The 20,938-nt window shown below is 36.1% G+C and overlaps 1 protein-coding gene across 1 annotated transcript in view; it reads right to left on the bottom strand.

Annotated features, from left to right (window-relative positions):
• Positions 1–20,938, bottom strand: part of prkcaa (protein kinase C, alpha, a) — a 183,011-nt gene that overhangs the window by 68,441 nt on the left and 93,632 nt on the right. The window contains exons 4-5 of the mRNA XM_053498018.1: positions 1,625–1,736; positions 1,359–1,487 (exon numbers count right to left, since the gene is read on the bottom strand). Of these exons, the coding sequence (XP_053353993.1) occupies positions 1,359–1,487; positions 1,625–1,736 (241 nt within the window). The remainder of the gene's footprint in view (positions 1–1,358; positions 1,488–1,624; positions 1,737–20,938) is intronic.

The raw sequence follows: 20,938 nt of genomic DNA, 5'->3' as shown, positions 1-20,938 counted from the left end.
TTGTGTTTAACCTCATTGGCTTCTATTTGTTTATTTTGCTTTAGTGGTTTGTTGTGTCTGTGTCTGTGTGTGTGTGTGTGTGTGTGTGTCTAGGGACCACAAATGTTTTACAAAGAAAAGCTTCTTGTGGTTTTCTTACAACATTCAGAGCCAATCTGGTGTTCAAATCAATCCGGGACTCTTGCTTGTGCAGAATAACACAACAGAGTAAAAACTTCCTTTATTTCTCTATATAATCCCCTGCTGCACTAATGCACTTATACCAGAGTTTTACTAGTGCTTGGAGGTACAATGTTTTCTCCATATGTCGGAGTCATGTTCGGATTGTCTGCTGCACGACTTAAACGCTGGCCTCCCAGGAACTCCTTTAATGGCCCTGAACATGTGGAAATGACTTGAAGTGAGGACGGACTGTACGGTGGAAACGGCAATAAATCTCAGTCAAGTTTCTGTAACTTGTAAGTGGTGTTGGTGAATGATTGTGTGCTCACTTCACACAGACAGATGTGTCTCTTCCACAAGCTGGCGACAGGTTTTTTTTTTTTTTAAGATCTTTTAAGAATCAGGCGTTCCACTTGCAGATTGTTCATGGGATTGACTGCCATGGGCTCTGAGCAACCTCGGCTGGGTTCATCTCTTTCGCAGACGTACGGCCTTCTGTAAAATGTCTGCACTATTCATAAGTCTTTTGCAAAGGGCAATTGGTTTTGACTTGAAGTCCCGGATTGACTTGAACACCAAAATGCAGTAAAAAAAAAAAAAATGTAACAAAATTTTTTTTTTTAAATACTGCATAGATAAATTTTTAGTTTTTGTAAAATTTAATGAAAAGAGTCACATTAATTTGAACTACAGTATTAATTTATATTAATTTTAACACAATATAACTATTGTGGCTTTTTAATCATAATATTATTATGTATATATTAAATTAATATTAAATCAATTATTGTGACTTTTCTGAAAGGGTTTATTGCAGAAATGTTAAATATGAATATTCTTATAATCGTATATATTACATTTATTTCTCACCGTATAATAAGTTTATTCTCGAAATACCACAACTTTAAAAATGTATTTAACTCAATTCTTAATTTTTTTTTTTTTTTTTTTTTTTATTATTACGGTTTTCCTCAGAATATTATGACCATATTCTCAAAATATTTAAACTTTTCATTTTTTTTTGCTAGTGGCCCTAAGATGCCTTCGTTTTTTCAATATATTTTTTCAAATAAAAAATACACATCATTTTTGTGCACATTTCCAGATTCCTCCATGAACCAAGTTAGCTCCTTTTACCACTTATGTTCTAGCAGTAAACCTAAACATTCGTGTGCAGATTTTATGTCGGCTCTCACCGGTAACATGCAGCTCTTCTCCCTTCACATCGATCTTCAGGAAGATTCGGCCCCGCCGCTCCGTGTGGTCCGTCCCACAAAGGCTCGGCACGTTGAGCACACATTGCTTATGCACGTTCATGTCGCATGCTGCGGACACACACAAATACATCAGCGCGGCATAAAAAACTTTAGATCGTCTCAACTTACAGTAGGTTTCCTACCAGAGTTCGCTTTAAAACCGATCTGAAATAAGAACAGGAGTGAGTTGTTAGGGATGTACTCACTATCACATTTCATGCCCTGGTGGATCATGCCGTACAGCAGCGAGCCGCAGTGATCGCAAAACGTCGGGCTGCCGTACGTGTGGATCTTAAATTTGTGCTTGCTTCTGGGATCCTGTAGAGACACAGAGAAGATGCTTATTTTCCAATAAGAGAACTGCCTCAACAATGTACAGTACAATATATAAGATGTCACTGACAAAACAAAAAGCCGTCTGTTTTTAAAAGCACTGGCACTGGAGACTCCTTCCGAAAATATCAAATATTCATTAACAGGAAATGTCACCATACTGAGAAATGCATAATCTTATAATAAATCTCCTGGTGCCGGTATAAGAACTTAAACAACATCTCTAATTGATGGGGATTACGATTACTCTCTCTCCCTCCTGCATCAATACCAAGGTCATTAGCCAATCAGAGGTCATGGATGTAAAAGAAGGCAGAAAGCGCAAATTTTATACATGCTTTAAAGCAGGACTTCAGAAAGTTGCAGTAAGCCTGGCTACATGTGTTTCAGAGTTACGTTCAGAGAATGAAAATGATGAGAGAGCAGAGGGTGGACTTATAATACACTTATAAATGACTGTTTTGTCTTTTAAATAATTGATTGATATATAGGTATATGATCGAACTATACAGTCGTCTTGATGGCATAAAAGAAAAAGCAACGCCTTCAAACAACAAAACCAAAACTGTTGTTTGAAGGCGTGTTCATGTCAACCTGGGACTTTTAAATGCGCAGAATAACAAAACAGAGTTCTGAGAGTTACTTAAACGCATTTCTCTATTTAATCCCCTACACTAATGCACTAATCTAGCGTTTCACAAGTCCTTGGATACCATCAATATAAAAAAAAAAAATCAAAGTTTTCTCAGTACACCAGAGCCATGATCACACTGCCCACTTCATGCCTATAACACCAGCCTCCCAGAAACTCCTTTAATGACCCAAACATCTGAAAATGGCTTGAGGAGAGATCAGGACTGTATGGGGGATGTGGCATTAACTCAACGTGTAAGTGGTGTCCGTGAATAACTGCATGTACAGTTCCCACAGACAGATGCGTCTGTTCCCCAAGTTGGCGACAAGCCATCCTTTGATTCTAAAGGATCAGGCGTTACACTCACTGAATGATCACGGGAACGACTGCAGTGAGCTCCGAGCCATCTCAGGCGGGATCATCATCCACAGACCTATATATTTTTTTATTTGGAACATCCGTTTTTAAAGATGTAGGACATGTTCAGTACAGTGTGGCTAACTGTGGGCACGACCTGCAAGCTTAAATAGGTTCATTTTTTGTTGATTGCGGAATGACTGCAATCCAAAGCCGTTTGAGCGTAATCAGTTTTGCTCGTCCAATCAGTCTTTTAGATTGGATCGATTATGATAAGATGTGCAAAAAAAAAAAAAAAAAAAGTAAAGAAAGAAAGAAAAAAAAAAATACCTTACTGAATCTTACCCACTGATAACGATAGGATTCTTAATAGTGTTATATACTGTATGGGGAAAAAAAACTCATTATTCAACTATAAAAGAGATTAGTTCATCAGTTCTTCTACTAAATCCAGGCTAAAGTGTATAGCGTTAAATCTTCAACCATCCTGCACAGTACAATAGCTTTTTACTGACACAATCAGGGAAAATGGCAGAAGAGTTTTTTTTGTGTTTAAATGAAAAGCATCCATTAGCAGGATTGCAGCCCAGCAGTAAGAATATCTGCTGCTCAGTGTCAGGGTGATGTAATGCAGCCATCAGTCGCTAAGGCGAACGTTTTCTTTCTTATTTATTAGTAATAACAGTGCTTATCGGTTTATTATGTGCAAAAAAATAATAAAGGAGCAACAGTTACTTACTCTCCAGCTTGTATTCTCTCTCTCTCTCTCTCTCTCATGCTTTAGAGTAATATGACCAAAATATAACTTGTCATGATTCGGAGAGACAGCAAAACCAAAGTCCTCCTATGCTAAAAAAAAATAATCCCTTGTTGAAAAACGTAAAGCTGATGTTTAAAAAATTGTTTTTTTCCATAAATCATAAAATAAGCATTTCCTCATGTCTTCAATGTCAAACAACATGTGATTATGTATCAAATTATTCAATTTTAGCAAAAATCAGTTGATAAATACCATATGTTCCTGAATGTTTCGACAGAATTGAGAAATTTTTATCCTAAACATTGTGAAGCATTTTAATGAATACTATCCACGCTGGTTTCCCTACTTGTAATAGAAAGGAACGCGCATTTTCTTCACCAAAAAGCTGCATAACGGGGTATTTTTAGAAGTACAGTAGCAGCTAAATCCTGGTGGAAAAGGCTTGTCATACAAATCCAAGTTTAAATATTCTAAAAACAGAATTTTGGCATTTTTTCCCCAAGGGCCTCCTTGTGAACAAACTCTCACTGGCCAAATCTCAGCAACCGCACAATACAGTACATTCATAAACTTGGTAACAAAATGGACCTTATTAAACTCAGAAATCCAAAAGTACTCCTAACTTAAATATGCTATCCCGAATACATAATATCCCAAAATGCTATTTAATTATTCATCACATTTATGCGGAATAATGTTATATAACAATAATAGTGTTTTATATTCTGTATGTTGTGCAGAATAGACAAGGAAGACATATGTATTGGTCAAATGGGATTTAATGGCAAAAACAAGGATTTATTCCTTTACTATATTATAAATCAATAATTTGGATATCAGTTGAGGGTTGAGTTAAGGATTTTTTAGGTCACAACTTTAGTAATGTATTATTATTACTATTATTATTAATATTAGTAGTAGGGAAAAAAACAGTAGTAGTCCTGTAGTCATAGCAGTAGTACAGTAGAAGAGGTAGTATTGTTGTTATTGTTCTGTTAACAGTACTAAATCTCTAGTTTCAGTTTTTTTTTAATCTAAACTTAATACCTAAACTGATCTAAATACCAAAAAAAGTCAACCCCATTACATAACAGCATTATAACTAATCAAGCAAGTGATCATAAGAGCTGCATTTAATTCACTATATAAATATCACACACGCACACACACAAACACACACACGCACACAGGCTACTTGTAGAGGAACATTAATTATGGATCGTTCATAAAGTTAAAGGTTAATTGCTGTGCTACAAGGACTTCAGTCATAAAGCTGAAACACTAAACAAATAACTCGACCGCAATTATTTCCACCAAAAAAAAAAAGAAAAAAAGATTTCTTTAGGGCTTTTAAATGAGCTGAAAGGAATATCTGTGATGCTGAAAACACAGTGTAGCTTAAAGTACTTAAAGAAGGGACGACGAAGGATATAAACATGCTTACATACAGTATATACAGGATTTAAAACAAGGTTTTTACTTGCGTAGTATGAAATGAACCACAGTGGAGATACACATGGGGATACACTACAGTATGTACAGTGCACCGACATACAGTATGTAAACTAAATACACTCAATAAGAACATGGGTATACCGTAAGCAGGATGGAACTTTACATGAGACTAAGTTTGAGACGTAGGAAGAGAATTTCCCTGTATAAAAAAATAAAATGAAAAAACAAAGAGTAAATGTGATGTGGTGAGTTACTTGATTATTTTCCCATAACAGTATTTTACAAAGTGCTTTATTCCTCTAATAAAATAGCCATTTGCCTATAGTTACACTGTGTTACTGTGTTAATAGAGTTTCGTTTAATGCCGCAGCACCTCAGTAAGACAGGATACTGACATGCCACTTTTACATTACATCACTTTTATTATAGCAGCTATAAATAATCTTTTACTCACCAGGTCCTCTTTGTTCCTCTTTCTTTAAGTAAATAAGACTGAAACAGCAGCTTGTTGGAAAGTAATGACTTACAAAGCACTGACACTGGAGACTCCTTCCACAAAGGGAAAATTAATACCCCTTTGGACAACCTCTGACCATCAAAGTGTTGTTGTATTAGAATAAGTGCATGGATATATACAGTTGACAGTAAACATGTTTTGTTGCATGAAATTTGCTCTTGTAGAAAATGAATCAATGCTATCTAACCAATCAGATTTGAAAATTTAAGGGTTATTTTTTTCTTCAGCTATGTCTCTTCTATTCTTTATATATATATGGGGCCAGCACTGTATGCAGTGTTGGGTTTGTATGGAGCGTATGGTTAAGGGTCTTGCACAAACACCCAACAGGACGATCTAACAGTGGTGAGGCATAAACCTATGACCCTCCAAACAGCAACTGCCTGAGCCACCACGGCTTCTTAATGGTTATTTAGCTTGTGGAACTTTTAAAATATGTATACTTTTTCATGCAAAATTCATATTTTAGTAATTTTCAGGCATTCAAACAGGTTTCCAGTTTGTGTGGAAAAAAAAAACTTCATAAGGAAAAAAAAAATTATTATGCCAATTTGATTCCCCCACCTCTTGTGACCTCATATAAGACGACACCCTCCCCTGGCGTGTTGCTCGGCTCTGCGCAGCTCTGTTGGTGGGGCGTGGCGTGGCTCCACACACACACACACACACACACACACACATTTTTTTTTACTGTATTACTTTGTTCTAGGTCTAAATTTAATACCATTTAAAACCAAAGGAATCAGAATACACACACACACACACACACACAAATAAGCTGGTAGAAGGAAAGGATTATACACCAGAACATTAACTATGATGTGTTTATATAATTTAAAAGTGTAATTACTATAAAGTGGAAGCCCAGTGGAAATAAATCACCCATAAAAACTGAGTTGGCCTGCTTTCACAAAGAAAAAAATAAGCTGCACTGATTTGAATATATATATAAAAAAAAAAGAATCCCACGTTTGTGTTGTGTGCAGAAACTTCCGTCGCTCTCCCTAACAGTGATATCGCTTTCCAATAACAGATTGTTCTACACCGTGTCCGACAGTATCGTTTTTCAAACCCGTGTCATATCAGGGTAGAAATTCGCCGCCTGCGCCAGACGCGGCACCGAGCGCTCCAGCCCTCCCTCGGGCTTCCTTCCCTAATAAGAACATCAATTATGTACGAAAGTCATTTATATTTTATGGGCTCTTCAGACGGGGCTGCCAGTGACTGATACACCATGCAGGTAAAAGAGACCAGATTTTCAGATTATATTTATTATGACGCGTTTTTAGCTTTGTATCTGTACAGTATGTGTGTGGGGTAGATTTTTCAAGTGCACACACAAACACACACACACACACACCGCGGTATCAATCCACAAGGAAAACAGAACGTTAAGGGAAAAAAAGGCTGTTCCTTTGCGAGACAGTGAGTCATCACTTCCCTAAAGAAGACAGGCCCTAATTAGCACTTTGCCATTTTTACTGCTTTCGAGACACAGAGACACAGAGACAGCCTTTGCTTTCAGTACACCAGAATGTGGGCACACACACACACACACACACACACACACACACTTAAAGTCTGGAGGCAGGACTGGGACTCGCTAAGTGACATAAAATCCCATTTTGTATGTGTGTGTCTGTGTGTCTGTGTGTGTGTGTGTGTGTGTGTGTGGGGTCGAGGCAGTGAAAGCAGAGTGGTGGACAACAGTCGCGGTGTAGGGACACTCTGATCTAGACGTTGCTTTTATTTCTCCCCTTTAAAGGTGCAGTAAGTAAGATTAGTGTTTGTGTCCTCCAGGATTATGGAGGATTGACATTTGAAGTTTTTTCCCTCCTCCTTGTGCTCACGTCCCTCTTTCCCACCCTTGCTCCCAAAGATCCACCCTTTGTATCTTACAGTACTGTAGGTGGTATTAAAAGTAGTAAAAACTACTAAATGTATCTAATAAACACTAAAATGCTGTTGTACCTCTTATAAAGCAATAGTTTGGACAAAAATGACAAAAAAACATTTTCCTGACAATCTGCTCCACACTCCAGGCCATTAGGGGTTAAATGCACCAAGTGACAATAAACTAAAGAAGAAGCAGCAATACTCTTACAAAATGCAAGTATTTGTATAAGATAGGACCGGATTCTTACTCATTCACTCATTATTCTGTTCTGGGTCTCGAGAGACTTGGAGCCTATACCAGGGGACATGGGGCATGAGACAGGGGTACATACACCGGTCGCTCGCAGGGCAGAAGCACACACACTCACACACACTACAGGCAGTTTTAAAACACCAATTAGTCTAATCTGCATGTCTTTGGACTGTGGAAAAAAGCCAAAGTACCTGGAGGATGCAAACATGCAAACTCCATGCACACAGACCGGAGGCGGAAATCAAACCCTCAACCCTGAAGGTACAGTATGAGCCCACATAATAATACCCACTATGTCACTGTGTTGCAGAAGCAGTTTCTATTTTCAGAGAAAAGACGCAATATATATTTAAAGAATTAAAAACTTTTAGACCATTTAAAATGTGTAAATAATTTGTTTTAAAAAAAGGCCTAAAAAGTGCAAATCAATTCTGATTAGAAAAGGTTGAACTTAGTTGCATAATGGAAAATCGCACAAATACACTGCTAAAAGTGCTAAAAAAGGACCAGGGGTAGCTCAGTGGTTAGGGCATTGGACTACGGTTCGGAAGATCCCAGGTTCAAACCCCACAACCACCAAGTTGCCACTGTTGGGCCCTTGAGCAAGGCCCTTAACCCTCAACTGCTCAGATGTGTAATGAGATAAAAATGTAAGTCGCTCTGGATAAGAGCGTCTGCCAAATGCCTAAATGTAAAAAAATTATAAGGTGTTTGTCTTTTCTTTGCATTTGAAAAACAATTTTATGAAATCAGTTGAACGGTCTTTGCACACTCCATACAAGTTTATCTTGCATCGTCAGCTTGCCTTTAATATGGAAATCCATTGGTTTCAATAATATTATTTTAATCCAGGAGTTTTGGAGCAAATGAGACCAAATGGGCATAAGTTTTCTGTGACCACCATCCATCCTTTTTTTTTATAAAAATAAATAAAATAAATAAATATACAGGTATATATTTTTTTAAACACATTAGGGATTGTGGTCGTGTGAGCGGAGCGTATTGCTCACACACTCTCTTGTGTATCTTGTGTACATCTGGGACATAATTTGTTTAGCAGAAGTGGAAAAGATGGGGAAATCTGTCATTTCCTGTTGTGAATCACAGGAAGACTGTTCATTCAATAAGATACAATTTTTGGCCGTTGCGATATTTGATTCATTTCAATACCACTTAAACGCATTGTCTGTTTTTTTTCCCCTTAAGCATCTATATCTTACAGATCTTGAAGGATTAAAAGTACTAAAAGTTTCTAATAAGCATTAAAATGCTGCATAACTTGTTACAGTTTAAAGTTTATTTCTTTCACAAAGCAATAATCTTTTATTTCTGTCGAACATCTGCTTCACACTCCATTCCAGTAGGGGGCAACAATGCACCAACCCCCCCATGAACTCGAAAGAAGAAGAAAAGATGATAATCTTACAAACAAGCAGAGTATGGTGCAAGCACTTTGTAAAAAATGGAAGTGTAAAAAATAATAAGTACTTAATAATAAAAAAGAAAGTATGAATCTGTAAATGAAAAAGTCGAATTGAACAAAACAAAAGATCAATTACCAGGCATAATCAATTTAATGTTACCGCTCTAATTGGGAAAAAAAAAAAAACGTATTAGAGATGGAAATCCCCAGGAACGCCTGATACAATATTATCATAATACATAGGTGACGATCCGATTAGTATTGCGATTTTATAGATTAGGTATCACAATTGTATAAATATCCGCCACCTGCAGGATTATAAAGGAACATCAGCATTGTATCATCTCAAATGTGAACAGAGATCAATTAAAAAATTTTTTTTTCAAAAAATAGACTTTGAAGTGAGTATAAATAATGCCAATATGTAACTTAATCGACTTAAATTTTCTAGTATTTACATTCTTAATTCAAAAGTGACTGAACAAAATCTTTTTTTAAGAAAATGTTGTCTTTTCTTAGACAGGACGAGACCTTTAATATCTATAATTGGATAATCAGAAATTGCAGATTGTGAGCTTCATGTGAAACTCCATTTGTAAATTAAATGAGATCACGAACCCTAACTTTAATCTTTTTTTTTTTACAAGAATTGAGGGAGAAATGATTTACTAAATAAAAAAAAAAAACATATATGTTTATATATTGATTGTATATGGTTAAACAAACATATACAATATCTAAATAAATACATTTGTAGAATGTATATAGGAATTCCACTTTGCCTAGAAAGTCTTCCTTGTACGCACATCTGACAAAATATGGCAGCTCGTCCTCGTTCCATTGGTCTCTCTACAGTGAAGACAAGTCATGTGACCAGGACTAGTTTGCAATGTAAACCTGATCTGTGGTTTTATCAAGAGAATAAAGTTTCACTTTGTGTGACCATGTAGTTGACAGAACCTCATATTTACATACCACCGTACACACACACACACACACACACACACACACAAGCATATACTGTACAGTTTTGGAAACTGGACAGCGAGGAGCTGTTTTCCAGTGCAGGGCAAGAGGATACACACACCATTACACTGACGCCACAAAAGCTTTTAGAGCAGGAAGCCACAGATGACAAACACAAATCTTTCAGACTCATCCAGTCTGTGAGTGTGAGAGGGGACAAAACATGATACAGAGCACCAGACCCGGCCTGATGCTGTCCACAGAAATACATGTATTTGATAGAGAGTTAAAAAGGGCTTTGAAGTTTCGGTCATTGGGTAGATCTTTACACTGGGTTACTGGGTTACTAACTAAGTACCATCAGTTAAACACTGATGAGAAAATAAAAGCTGCATGAGTGTATAGGGAACTCCAGATTTACTTCACTGTTTAATCTAATAATAATAATAATAATAATAATAATGATAATAATAATAATAATAATAATAGAGCTCTGATGACTCTGCAGTTTGACATGGGGGTACTCTAGCGCAAATTATCTCTCAATACTGTTTTAAAAAAAGCATAAACTGAATAAACCAGGAGAAGAGACAATCTGAAATGATCTGCACCGGCGTTATACACTCCCTCACTACCTGGAAGCCCCGCCCCTTTTCGCTATCGCACATCTCACATTCCTTGTGTTAGCCATAGGGACTTTTTTTGTATGATGAGTTATGATGTGTATATACTGGTCTGTGTTAAAAGAAACACTTATGTGACGTTCGGAATTCCCACCTTCTGTATTATTAGCGTCTACAAGACTTTAGTCTCTTGTTTCTAGCGCAGTGTAGGACAATATTTATGATTAAATCTTAGTATCAGTCTCAACGACATTAGCGTATAATTTTAAGGAATTTTTAAATAATGTCGTTTTGCAATTATGTGATTATTTTGCTAGAGTAACTAGGCTTGTTTTTTTTCTCCCAGCAACACCCGCCTTCCGTGTTAGGATTGGGTAAAGGAATTCAGCCTCATCTATGATTGGGTAGCTGTCTAACACGAGTAAAATACGAGCCAATCCTAGACCACTAGGGGCGGGGCTTAATGATTCATGTTTAGTGCAGTTTAGTCAATGTCGGACAATGAAGGTTTATTGGTTATTTAATCTTAAAAGTGTCAGTGTAGGTCTCAAACACGTTTGCAAATCAATTTTCATTTTAAATAAGAGTGTTGTTAATGACGAGGATAGTTTCCTTCTAAGAGAGTAAGATCTTGCCTAGCAATTGAAGAATGAAGGAAGTACTTATGATTTTTGGCAAAGTCTCACTAAAGTTTTATATACTCTTGCAATAAAAGGCCAAATGTATTATTTATTATTCATGTATTTATTTATTATTTTCATATAGTACATAACAACAACAACAACAACAATAATAATAATAATAATAATAATAATAATAATGCATTTTATTTATTAAGCACTTTACATTCGTGGACAAATCTTAAAGTGCTACATAAGCAATTTAAAGAAAGAATAAAAAGAATAACATGCCCCCAATTAATATGCTTTCCTGGATAGAAAAGTCTTTACCTTTTTTTTTTTTTTTTTTAATGTTTTTTCTTTTACTTTTTATGAGTTTTATAAAATAGAGATGAAGTTCATTATCCTGAAATAAGGTCTCCAAATGTTTGCTCAACTTAGCCAATATTAGCTATATACAGTACACAGTATAAACTTATCACTTATTATATCTATTAGGGATACCACCATAATACTTTGACCAAAAAAGTACTAAGGGCTTAGTTTTAGTTTTTGGTCTAAGTAGTAAACAGGATGATGAAGTTAACCTTAAAACGATTAAATAAAAATATGATAATAACAAAATTCCTAACATTTAAAAAAGTTCTTTCATTTAAACACTTTAAACAGCCTTAGATTAACAATGATAATTTCATCAATGTGGACATAAGAGACAAATGATTTGGTTAATAATTATATATGAAAAATGTTTTTTTTTTTTTTTTTTTTAAATATACAGTAGTGTGAAATACATGTAAGCTAAAAATTCTCGATCTGGCAGAGGTTTTTCCTTTTTTTCGTGATTGTCCCTGCCAGCCAACAGTTCCCAACTACAGCTGAAAACATTATATCACCTAACATTGAAAGTGAATTGGTGGAAAGGCTTATCGTCTTAGCCTATTGGTTTGGATAATTAAATATATTATCGCAATTTTAAAAATGGCAAGTGAGGTAAAAATCAATTTCGCACAAGTCTTTTAAGGAATGTCAGTGCAAACCCCACTCTGGACAACTACAACACGTTAGATGACTCAGCTGTACTGTACACCAGTCTATAGCTACCCTTTATCTATAGCTGTAAAAACACACCACTTGCTCATGCAAATCTTACACAGTTCGTTTGACGACCATAAACCAATTCAACAGCTGAAAGTTAAAACCTTTGACTTCTGCATTGAAAAAGTTAGAAACGCTAAACAATGAGCTTGGCTGGGGGACAAAGTCAAAGTTTTTTTTTTTTTTTTAAAGGATGCACACAGTCTTAGAACGGTTCCCATCCACATTTTGCAACACATAGGAGTTTTATTCTTCAGCATGAAGCCAAAGTTCAGCCACAGCTTGAAAAGTCTTAGATTATAGCAATATTTATAAGACGAAAGTACTTTGTATTCAGAGACAGGAAACGTATGTTGACTTTAAGGGTGGGGTATTAAGATTATGTTAATATCCTGTGTTTGGTTCATACCCCGAAGGTTGCCAATGTTGGGGCTTTTCAGTATCTTTTAAACATTCCTGAAAGCATTCAGTGGATAGAAAATGCAGAAGAAACAGTTCACATGTTTTCTTTGCTGTTAAACAAAAAAAGACTATTAAAAATATACGATATATGATAATATAATCATAAAATGAGAAGCACTGTAGAGTAATAAACATCTAGATTAATAGTAGTCAATTCAGCACATGCTATTATTAAGATTTAATTTGATATCATTCAAGTTTTTAGTTTAATTGTGTGCTCAGCTAAATAAAACCACTACAGCATAGATCGGTATGATTGGTTTTGCGGCACCAATATTTTTCATGCGTATTAAATAGTTATAAGTATTAGTGACTGCTGAAAGTATCTAATACGCATTGCTGATTGTTCTCGAATCGGTTTTTTGTTTAGTATTTTTTACATTCTACATTCTAGAAGACTACTGGAGATTCCAAAACTATGAAAAAACACATATGGGATTATGGAATTACGTAACAACAACAGTCAACTGCTGCAAGAACAGTGTTGTAAAGTGCATTTAAAAAAACTGAATCAGTTTGATGAAACTGGCTCTCGTGATGAATATTCCAGGAAAGCAAGACCAAATGTTACTGAGACGTTTATTTAGAGTCACCAGCCTCAGAAATTGGATTAGGGCCTTTATGAAGGCTTTACAGATCATAAGTAGCAGACTTATAACAATATTAACTGTTTAAATGTTATTATTACATATTGACTAATACTCAAATCAGGAAAAAACATTGAATTACAAGGCGTGTCCAAACTTTGGACTGGTATGTAGGTGGCGGTATTGCACCAGCCACTCATAAATAAGCAGTGATACTCTTGCAAAACGAGAGTATTTCCCTAAACAGTGAAGCGGTTTGGATTTTCAGGAAAAATTACGGAATATCTATAAAGAAATTTTTTTTTTTTGGATAATTTCTCGCTTTCGAGTTAGCCTAAATAATTGTAAATCGAGTCTGAATCGAAAAATGACCTATCAATTCATTTAATCAAATCAACCTACAAAAGCAGAATCGTTTTTTAATAGGGCTGACTTCTAATAGTCGAGGATTCGACGATTCGATTCGTAGACGTCTGATTCGACTATGAACCTCATAGTCGAATAGTAGGAAAGTGTTATGTAACCAATGAGAAGCAGCACACTACAGGCCTGTAACGTCCGGACCGCATTTGTTAGCATTTACGGATTTATTGCCTCACAATGGCTTCTAAAAAATCATCAAAAGTGTGGGAGTATTTCGAGAAGGTTAAAGATGACCCAAAGAAAGTTAAGTGCAAGTTGTGTCAGCAGCTTCTTTCATATCACACGACGACAACCAACATGGCTTATCATTTGAAACGGTTACACCCGCAGTTTCATGACGACAGCTCAGGCAGCACGTCTGCATCAGCGGCGGCCCAGAGATTAACGCAAAAAAAATTTATTTGAGACCACCACTTTCAGAGAAGAGAAAAAAGGAAATTACTGAAAAGATTGCGGAGTTTGTGGCACTTGATCTGAGGCCCGTGCGCATTGTTGAGGGTGAGGGATTTAAAGAACTCTTGCGCACACTTGAGCCAGGCTACACCGTCCCTACAAGAGCTACAGTGATGGATGTCGTGCACACAAAATATCTCTCGATACGGTCAGATATTTACATGGCTATACAGGACTGTGAAGCTGTCAGTTTCACAACTGATATCTGGACCTCACTTCAGATGGAGGCTTATCTCACAGTCACGTCACATTTCATCACCGGAGACTGGCGACTGGAGAGTTTCGTTTTAGAAACAAAAAAAATGGAGGACAGTCACACAGCTGATCACATTGCACGAGAACTGACGGAGATCATTTGTGTGTGCGACATTCCAAGTAGCAAGATCGTTTTTGTGGTTCATGATAACGCAGCAAACATGGTTGCGTGCACCAACCAGTTGGTCCAGCAGCCCCGCTGGGGAAAGATGAAAGGAGTGCGCTGCGCGGGCCACACATTACAACTCTGCGTAAACAGCGCTCTGAAGCAGGACCCCATCTGACTTTAAATGAATAAAAGGTATTTTTTACACACCATGTTTTTCTTTTAGTTTTTTTTTACTCTTTTGTTTGAAATGGAAAAAATCTAGCTGCTATCTAAAAAAAAAAAAAAAAAGGTTCGACTATCAGTCGACTACGGCAAAATCAAACGAATCAGATTCGACTATGAAAATCCTTAGTCGAAAACAGCCCTATTTTTTAACAAACCAATAGTTAAAATACTCTATACTTCAGGATTTGATTAAATTTTACAATTTATCTTATTTATCTATTAAAAGACCATCAGTCCAAACTGAAACACAAAACTGAAATGTGGGTGTATCCCTGCAACAAGATAGAGAAAAAAAATAAAAAAGAAGATAAATAATACCAACGGAAACAAAAATAGTTTGTGCCCCTTTCAGTCTCCAGCTCTGACCTGGAGAAGTCCATCAAAAGAAAGACAGAGTTAGAACAGACATTAAAAGAAGAATGTGTGGGAAATGGGTTGCATGAGGCCGACAGAAGAAGAAGAAGCAAACAACCACTGAAGTCATGCAAATGATTCCCATAGAGTATCGTCAGTACACTACAAACCAGAGTAAGAACGATACTCCCTTTTTAACTGATATTGCTAGCATTTTATTTTTACACTAGTGAAACACTTTAACGCTATATTGATTCAGATTCCTCAGCTTGTTCATTCTGTCCTAAAGCTAGGTCCTGCAGACGTCTGCATTTAGATGTCACTCATCCATGATAAGGATCTTGTAAAAATTTAATGAGATGTTTAGACAATGTTTGCCAAGTCTTAATTGTTTCTGGAGGGATGGAAAAAGTACACAAGAACGTGACTTGAATAACGTCCTTCGCTTCCCTATCAGGGGTTTTAGAATTGGGATTTCCCACTTTAATATTCTATATGTTTCTGGGACTTTGCACTCGCATGTATTAATGTGTTAATCGAGCGCTAAGCTGTAAACTCTACTGGGAGCGATGTGCTGTAACGCAGAAAAAAAAAACATTTAACGCTGTTTGCGTTAATGCTTACAGTTATTTTCCTATAAATTACACATTTATTACACATTTTCCTGGAAGCAGAATCACAGCTTATTAGCAATGTTAGCAAAACATGCGCTGCAGCTTTGAGAATATTAGCACCATTACACCCAAAGGATAAAAACCACACATGCTTGCATCATTACATTGACGTAGCCTAATGTGTTTTTCCAAAGACGCACGCTTTTCCACTTTAAATCTATCTGTTGTTTAATTGCTTCATATCCTTTCATGTCTCAAAATGAACAGGGCCTTAATTAGCTAGATGTGTGCATGTGTGTGTGTGTGTGTGTGTGGACTCAGAGCCAGCTGTACTTAGTCACGGACACCCACACACAGCTGATGCTAAAGAATAAGCTCACGCTTTTCCTTCTTTTCATCACTCTACTCTCTTGCTCTTCTCTTCTCCCTGCCCCGAACTACAATTTTCCCGGTTTGCCCCTCGCTCTAGTTTCCTCTTTACTTGTTTACTTTCTCTAAACAATTATTAAAGAGACAGGACGATCTGGCGACGCATCAGGTCTCCTTCGCTGGGAGGAGAATGATGGCCAAGAACGTGACTGACCAGCTACAGAAAAGATAAGTGGCAGTGGCGGATCAAAGGGTTAAGGCTCTGGGTTACTGATCAGAAGGTCAGGGGTTCAAGCCCCAGCACAGCCAAGTTGCTACTGTTGAGTTGATGACTAAGGCCCTTAACCCTGTCTGCTCCAGGGGGGCTGAACCCTGTCTGACCCTGTGCTCTAACTGGATGTGAAATGTGAAAATTTCATTTTACTGTGTTGAAACGTACAGAAACAAACAATGGATTCTTAACATTAGTGTCCATAAGAACCATGGAATCATGGAATAAAATTTAAATCAGCACTTCTGTCCAAGAAAGACTTTTTTTTTATACAGTACACAGAACACAAAGCAAATAGATTTGCATCATATTTTTATGACTATGTATTTTAAATGTATTTTAATCTTTAATAAACATGTTATAATTCATAATTTATGCATTTAACTCAAGTTTTAAGTTGCATTTTGTGTCATTTGAGTTGCGCATATTTTCCTGTTACAATAAGCCGCATTTTGATACCAATTTTATGACTGTATCATGTCTGGTTGCTGAGATACGGTCATGTGTACTTGTTTATAAGGGAAAAACAAACAAACACTGAAATCATATTTTTTGAATATTTCAATACAGACTTGGTGACGTTATAAGAAAGAGGGATCCCTTGGCCTCATTTACACACCAGGATTTCCCAGCTATCCCTTTTTAGTTTTAGCACAGTTTTACAGTGAAAAAATGCAAAAAAAAATTCTAGCACAACTGGAGAACCCAGCTTGCAAAGTGTTTGTTAAAGTGCTTTAAAACAATGTTTAGTGCAGCACAAATGGCCAAAAAGAGACAATGGGGCCACTGTAGAAAGGCACTAGAACTCCCAGTGCACCCAGCGGGCTAAGAGCCCAAGGCCACTGACCTGGGCTCTAAACCCCTCGGATCAATCCAATCAAGTACCTATTAGTCAAGTCTGATTCAGAGAAGCCCATTCCGCAAGCCACAGCAGGATCTGCTGCCATACACCTCCAGAGGTCTTGTGGAGTCATGTCCCGATGGCGCAGAGCCACCCTGGTGGCACAACAGGTGGTTTTAATGTTGATGATTTACATGCTTTGGCGGGCTGGTATACAAAATGCATTCAACACAAAGCTACTGATTAAAATAAACAGTATTATTCAAGTTCTTCCACTCTGACCTTGGCAAACCTTGCACGAGGCATCGCCATGATGGAACACTTTGAGCCTGTCACTTCCAGGAAAGGGAATTGTAATTCTACAGCACACAAGGACATCATATACAAGTGCCTAGCATCTATTTGAGAAAGATTCCCATACGAGTATGATAGTCAGGTTTTCACATACTTTTTGCTATATTGCGCACTAAAACAAGCACATTCGATATAAATCTGCGGTTTGCCTTGCAGCCAAATTATTGGCAATCAAAACCTACGATTCAGTGTGGCGGTATAAAGAAAAACATTATATATTAGAAAGTGTTTTCTCTGCATCATCTACTCCCATAGGAAAGTGAGTTCAATCAGAGTTCAGATCGGATCTACTTTGTCTCATCTTATCTATTCCCATGCAAGGTCTATTTTATAAACACGCGTCACACTCCCAGATGGTCTTTCGAGCAGAAAATAAGCATGGGGAAACCAATTTAGCCTGAAAGTATTATGGTTTTTTTGGAGAATCGGTTAACATGGATGAATTTGCAGAAGACCCAGAAATACAGTCTCTTGTGTAGCCGCGGGCAAAAAGAAAAAAAAAAAAAATCAGTCCGGAATCAATCCTGAACAAATGTGTTTACTGTAAAGAGTGCACAGTCAGAAGGGAACAGCTGTCCTGGGAATCAGATCCATTAACGCTAGCGTGACCTTACACTGACCCGCTGAGCATTAACCTGACCTGAGAGGAAGAGCCTGTGCGGCTGTGTGTCCCTGTAGGTTCTGCACTCATTATGCGCTGTAATGGGGTTTTAAACATACAGTAACACATAGATGCAGAAAGGATTCCAAGTTTATTGCAGTAGAAATAAATAAAGAAAACTTTGGCGGTGTGATTCATGCTTGGATTTTTTTTTTGTACTGCAAAAATCTCATCAGAGTGTGAAAATAGAAGGTAATAGAAAAACATTTTATGCTTTGGCAGGATTTGATATAAGCGCCGAACTACTGTGAGTCAACACGGGCTTGGGAAATTACAGGGTGACAAACAATATTTCCAGCCATATGTCGTTTTAACAGACCCTAACCAGTGTGGGACTCTGTGTGCACCAACACCACCAGCACAGCAACAACAAGAACAACGACCATGACTATTAGTGCTTACAGTACAGTATGTGTGTCTCTGTATTGTTGAGTGGATTCACATTAGTAAGTGGCACGGTGCTTACATCACTTAAGGTTTGTGGTCTTTGTGAACATGTAGCCTTCTTTATTGCTTATGAGGACTAAGCTATTAAATGGTATAAACTACAGAAACAGAAAGTCTGCTGGCCAAACACCAGCAAGAACCTCAACCCAAAACTCTCAACTTTAAAAGCTAAAAGTAAGTTGCTTTGGTTAAGGGTGTCTGCTACTCTAAATGGCATGAGTTAAAAAGTTTTTTTTTTCTTGTGGATTTACAGCATGTTTAATTCACCTTAAACAGAAAAAATGCACAATTAACCCAACTGACCACATGCAAAGTTATTACACTAACAAAACAATCATTAATGTGATTAATAGTGAAATTTGATACTATTTAAAAATATCTAAAATTTCTTTATTTTGACTTCTCGTCAAGACACAGTGGTAATAATCCGTTATCTTTTGATTTTAATGTATTATGTCATTTATAACAAGATAATAATGACAATACACACCTAGATTTCACCTTTCAATAACATTAAATCAGAATGTATTGTACAAAAGCTGTGAACTGCGAGTTGTGGAAAAATGCTTTAAAACTATGTTATTATTTCAACAATTTATTTCAAGATATTATGTCATTATTTCAACTAAGCATCTCATTATTTTAAGAGAAGTACTGTACTTAAAATCTCTTTTTTTTACTATCTCTTTATTTCAATTTAATAATCTCAGTGCAGTGAGGTAGGTATGGCTAATCTACATAGCTGTAGTGATGTAGGTTTTTCTGTACAACAAGACTCAAATAGCATACCAACATAAATTATAATATATAAGACATTATATCTTTTTTAAATTTAATTGTATGAAACTCCAAGTAAAAAATAAAGTGAAAAATGTTGAAAAGCTATTTTATTTGTTCAACTTAAAAAAATATATATTATGCCATTATTTCAATAAAAAAAAATCTTATTATTTTAAGATAAGTTTAAGTACTTTACATCTCTTCATTTCAACTTAATTATCATATATATTATACCACATTTTAAGCTATTATCTCATTATTTTGTCCACATTATAATTTTAAGTTACTGAAAATAAATATTTGTTTGTTTTAATATATTATCTAGTGAAGATTTTACATACATTATTTCTGTTATCTCGTTATTACAATGAATTATGAAATTAATAATAAAATAATGGCTTTAAATAACAAGCTAAAAACATAATTTGTAGCTAGATAACTACTTACATTTTTGTGAATGCAGGGTCCTTGCCGAAAGTAATTTTACTCAAATAAAAAAAAAGAAAAAAAAAGTTTAATGAGGTAGGTAGAGCTAATCTACATGGTTATTAAAGTGTAAATGATCTAAGTGATATGGCCAATAAACTCATTAAAGTAGATCAAATTTAACAAATCAAATAATTATTTTTTTTTTTGCACAATAAGACTCTTGAATAATGTAACATTATAATAAGACAAGTTGCGTCTGTTTTACACAGTATATTAACTAAGGCTTTAAACTGCAAGTTCTGGGGGAAAAAATTAAAAAGCTAGGTTATTATTTAGATGACTTCTTTCAAAATATTCGGTCATTATTTTAGTTGAGTATCTCTTTTATTTTATTAGGTTTAGGTAATGTCATAATTTCACCATAACAAATTTTGGGTTATTATTTCATGATTTTAACTAATTATGCTCAAAATAAGTTATACAATAAAAAATAACTACTAATATTTTTTAACTTCAATTAAGTTAAATACTTATTGTTTTAAACAATGACATTTCTTGAATCAACAAGATTAAAGGTTTAAATAAAGAGATAACTTATAACTAAAATGAATGGAATAATAACTTTAAACAGTACGGTCAGTCAAACAAATGCATAATTACTTGAAATATTGGGACGCTCTTCAAATTGGCCTTGGTGAAATAACCAGCATTAATAATACCCAGCGTCATGTATGGGGGCGGGGGGGTTGAAGCCTGGCTCAGAGCACAAGGGTACACCGTGGATGAGATGCCAACTCATAGCAGGGCACAAGCACGCACAGTCGCGCAGTGAATCACACTCATGCGTAATCTGTAAAAGCCTAACAGCCTACGGTGCATGTGTGGGGAAACCGGAGCACCCTGAAGAAACCCACCATGCACAGGGAAAAAAATGCAAACTCAAAAACACAAACA

Source organism: Clarias gariepinus, chromosome 6, assembly GCF_024256425.1.
Source record: "Clarias gariepinus isolate MV-2021 ecotype Netherlands chromosome 6, CGAR_prim_01v2, whole genome shotgun sequence".
Taxonomy (NCBI): domain Eukaryota; kingdom Metazoa; phylum Chordata; class Actinopteri; order Siluriformes; family Clariidae; genus Clarias; species Clarias gariepinus.
The sequence above is the reverse complement of the archived record's forward strand: the minus strand, read 5'-3'. Positions and strand labels throughout refer to the sequence as shown.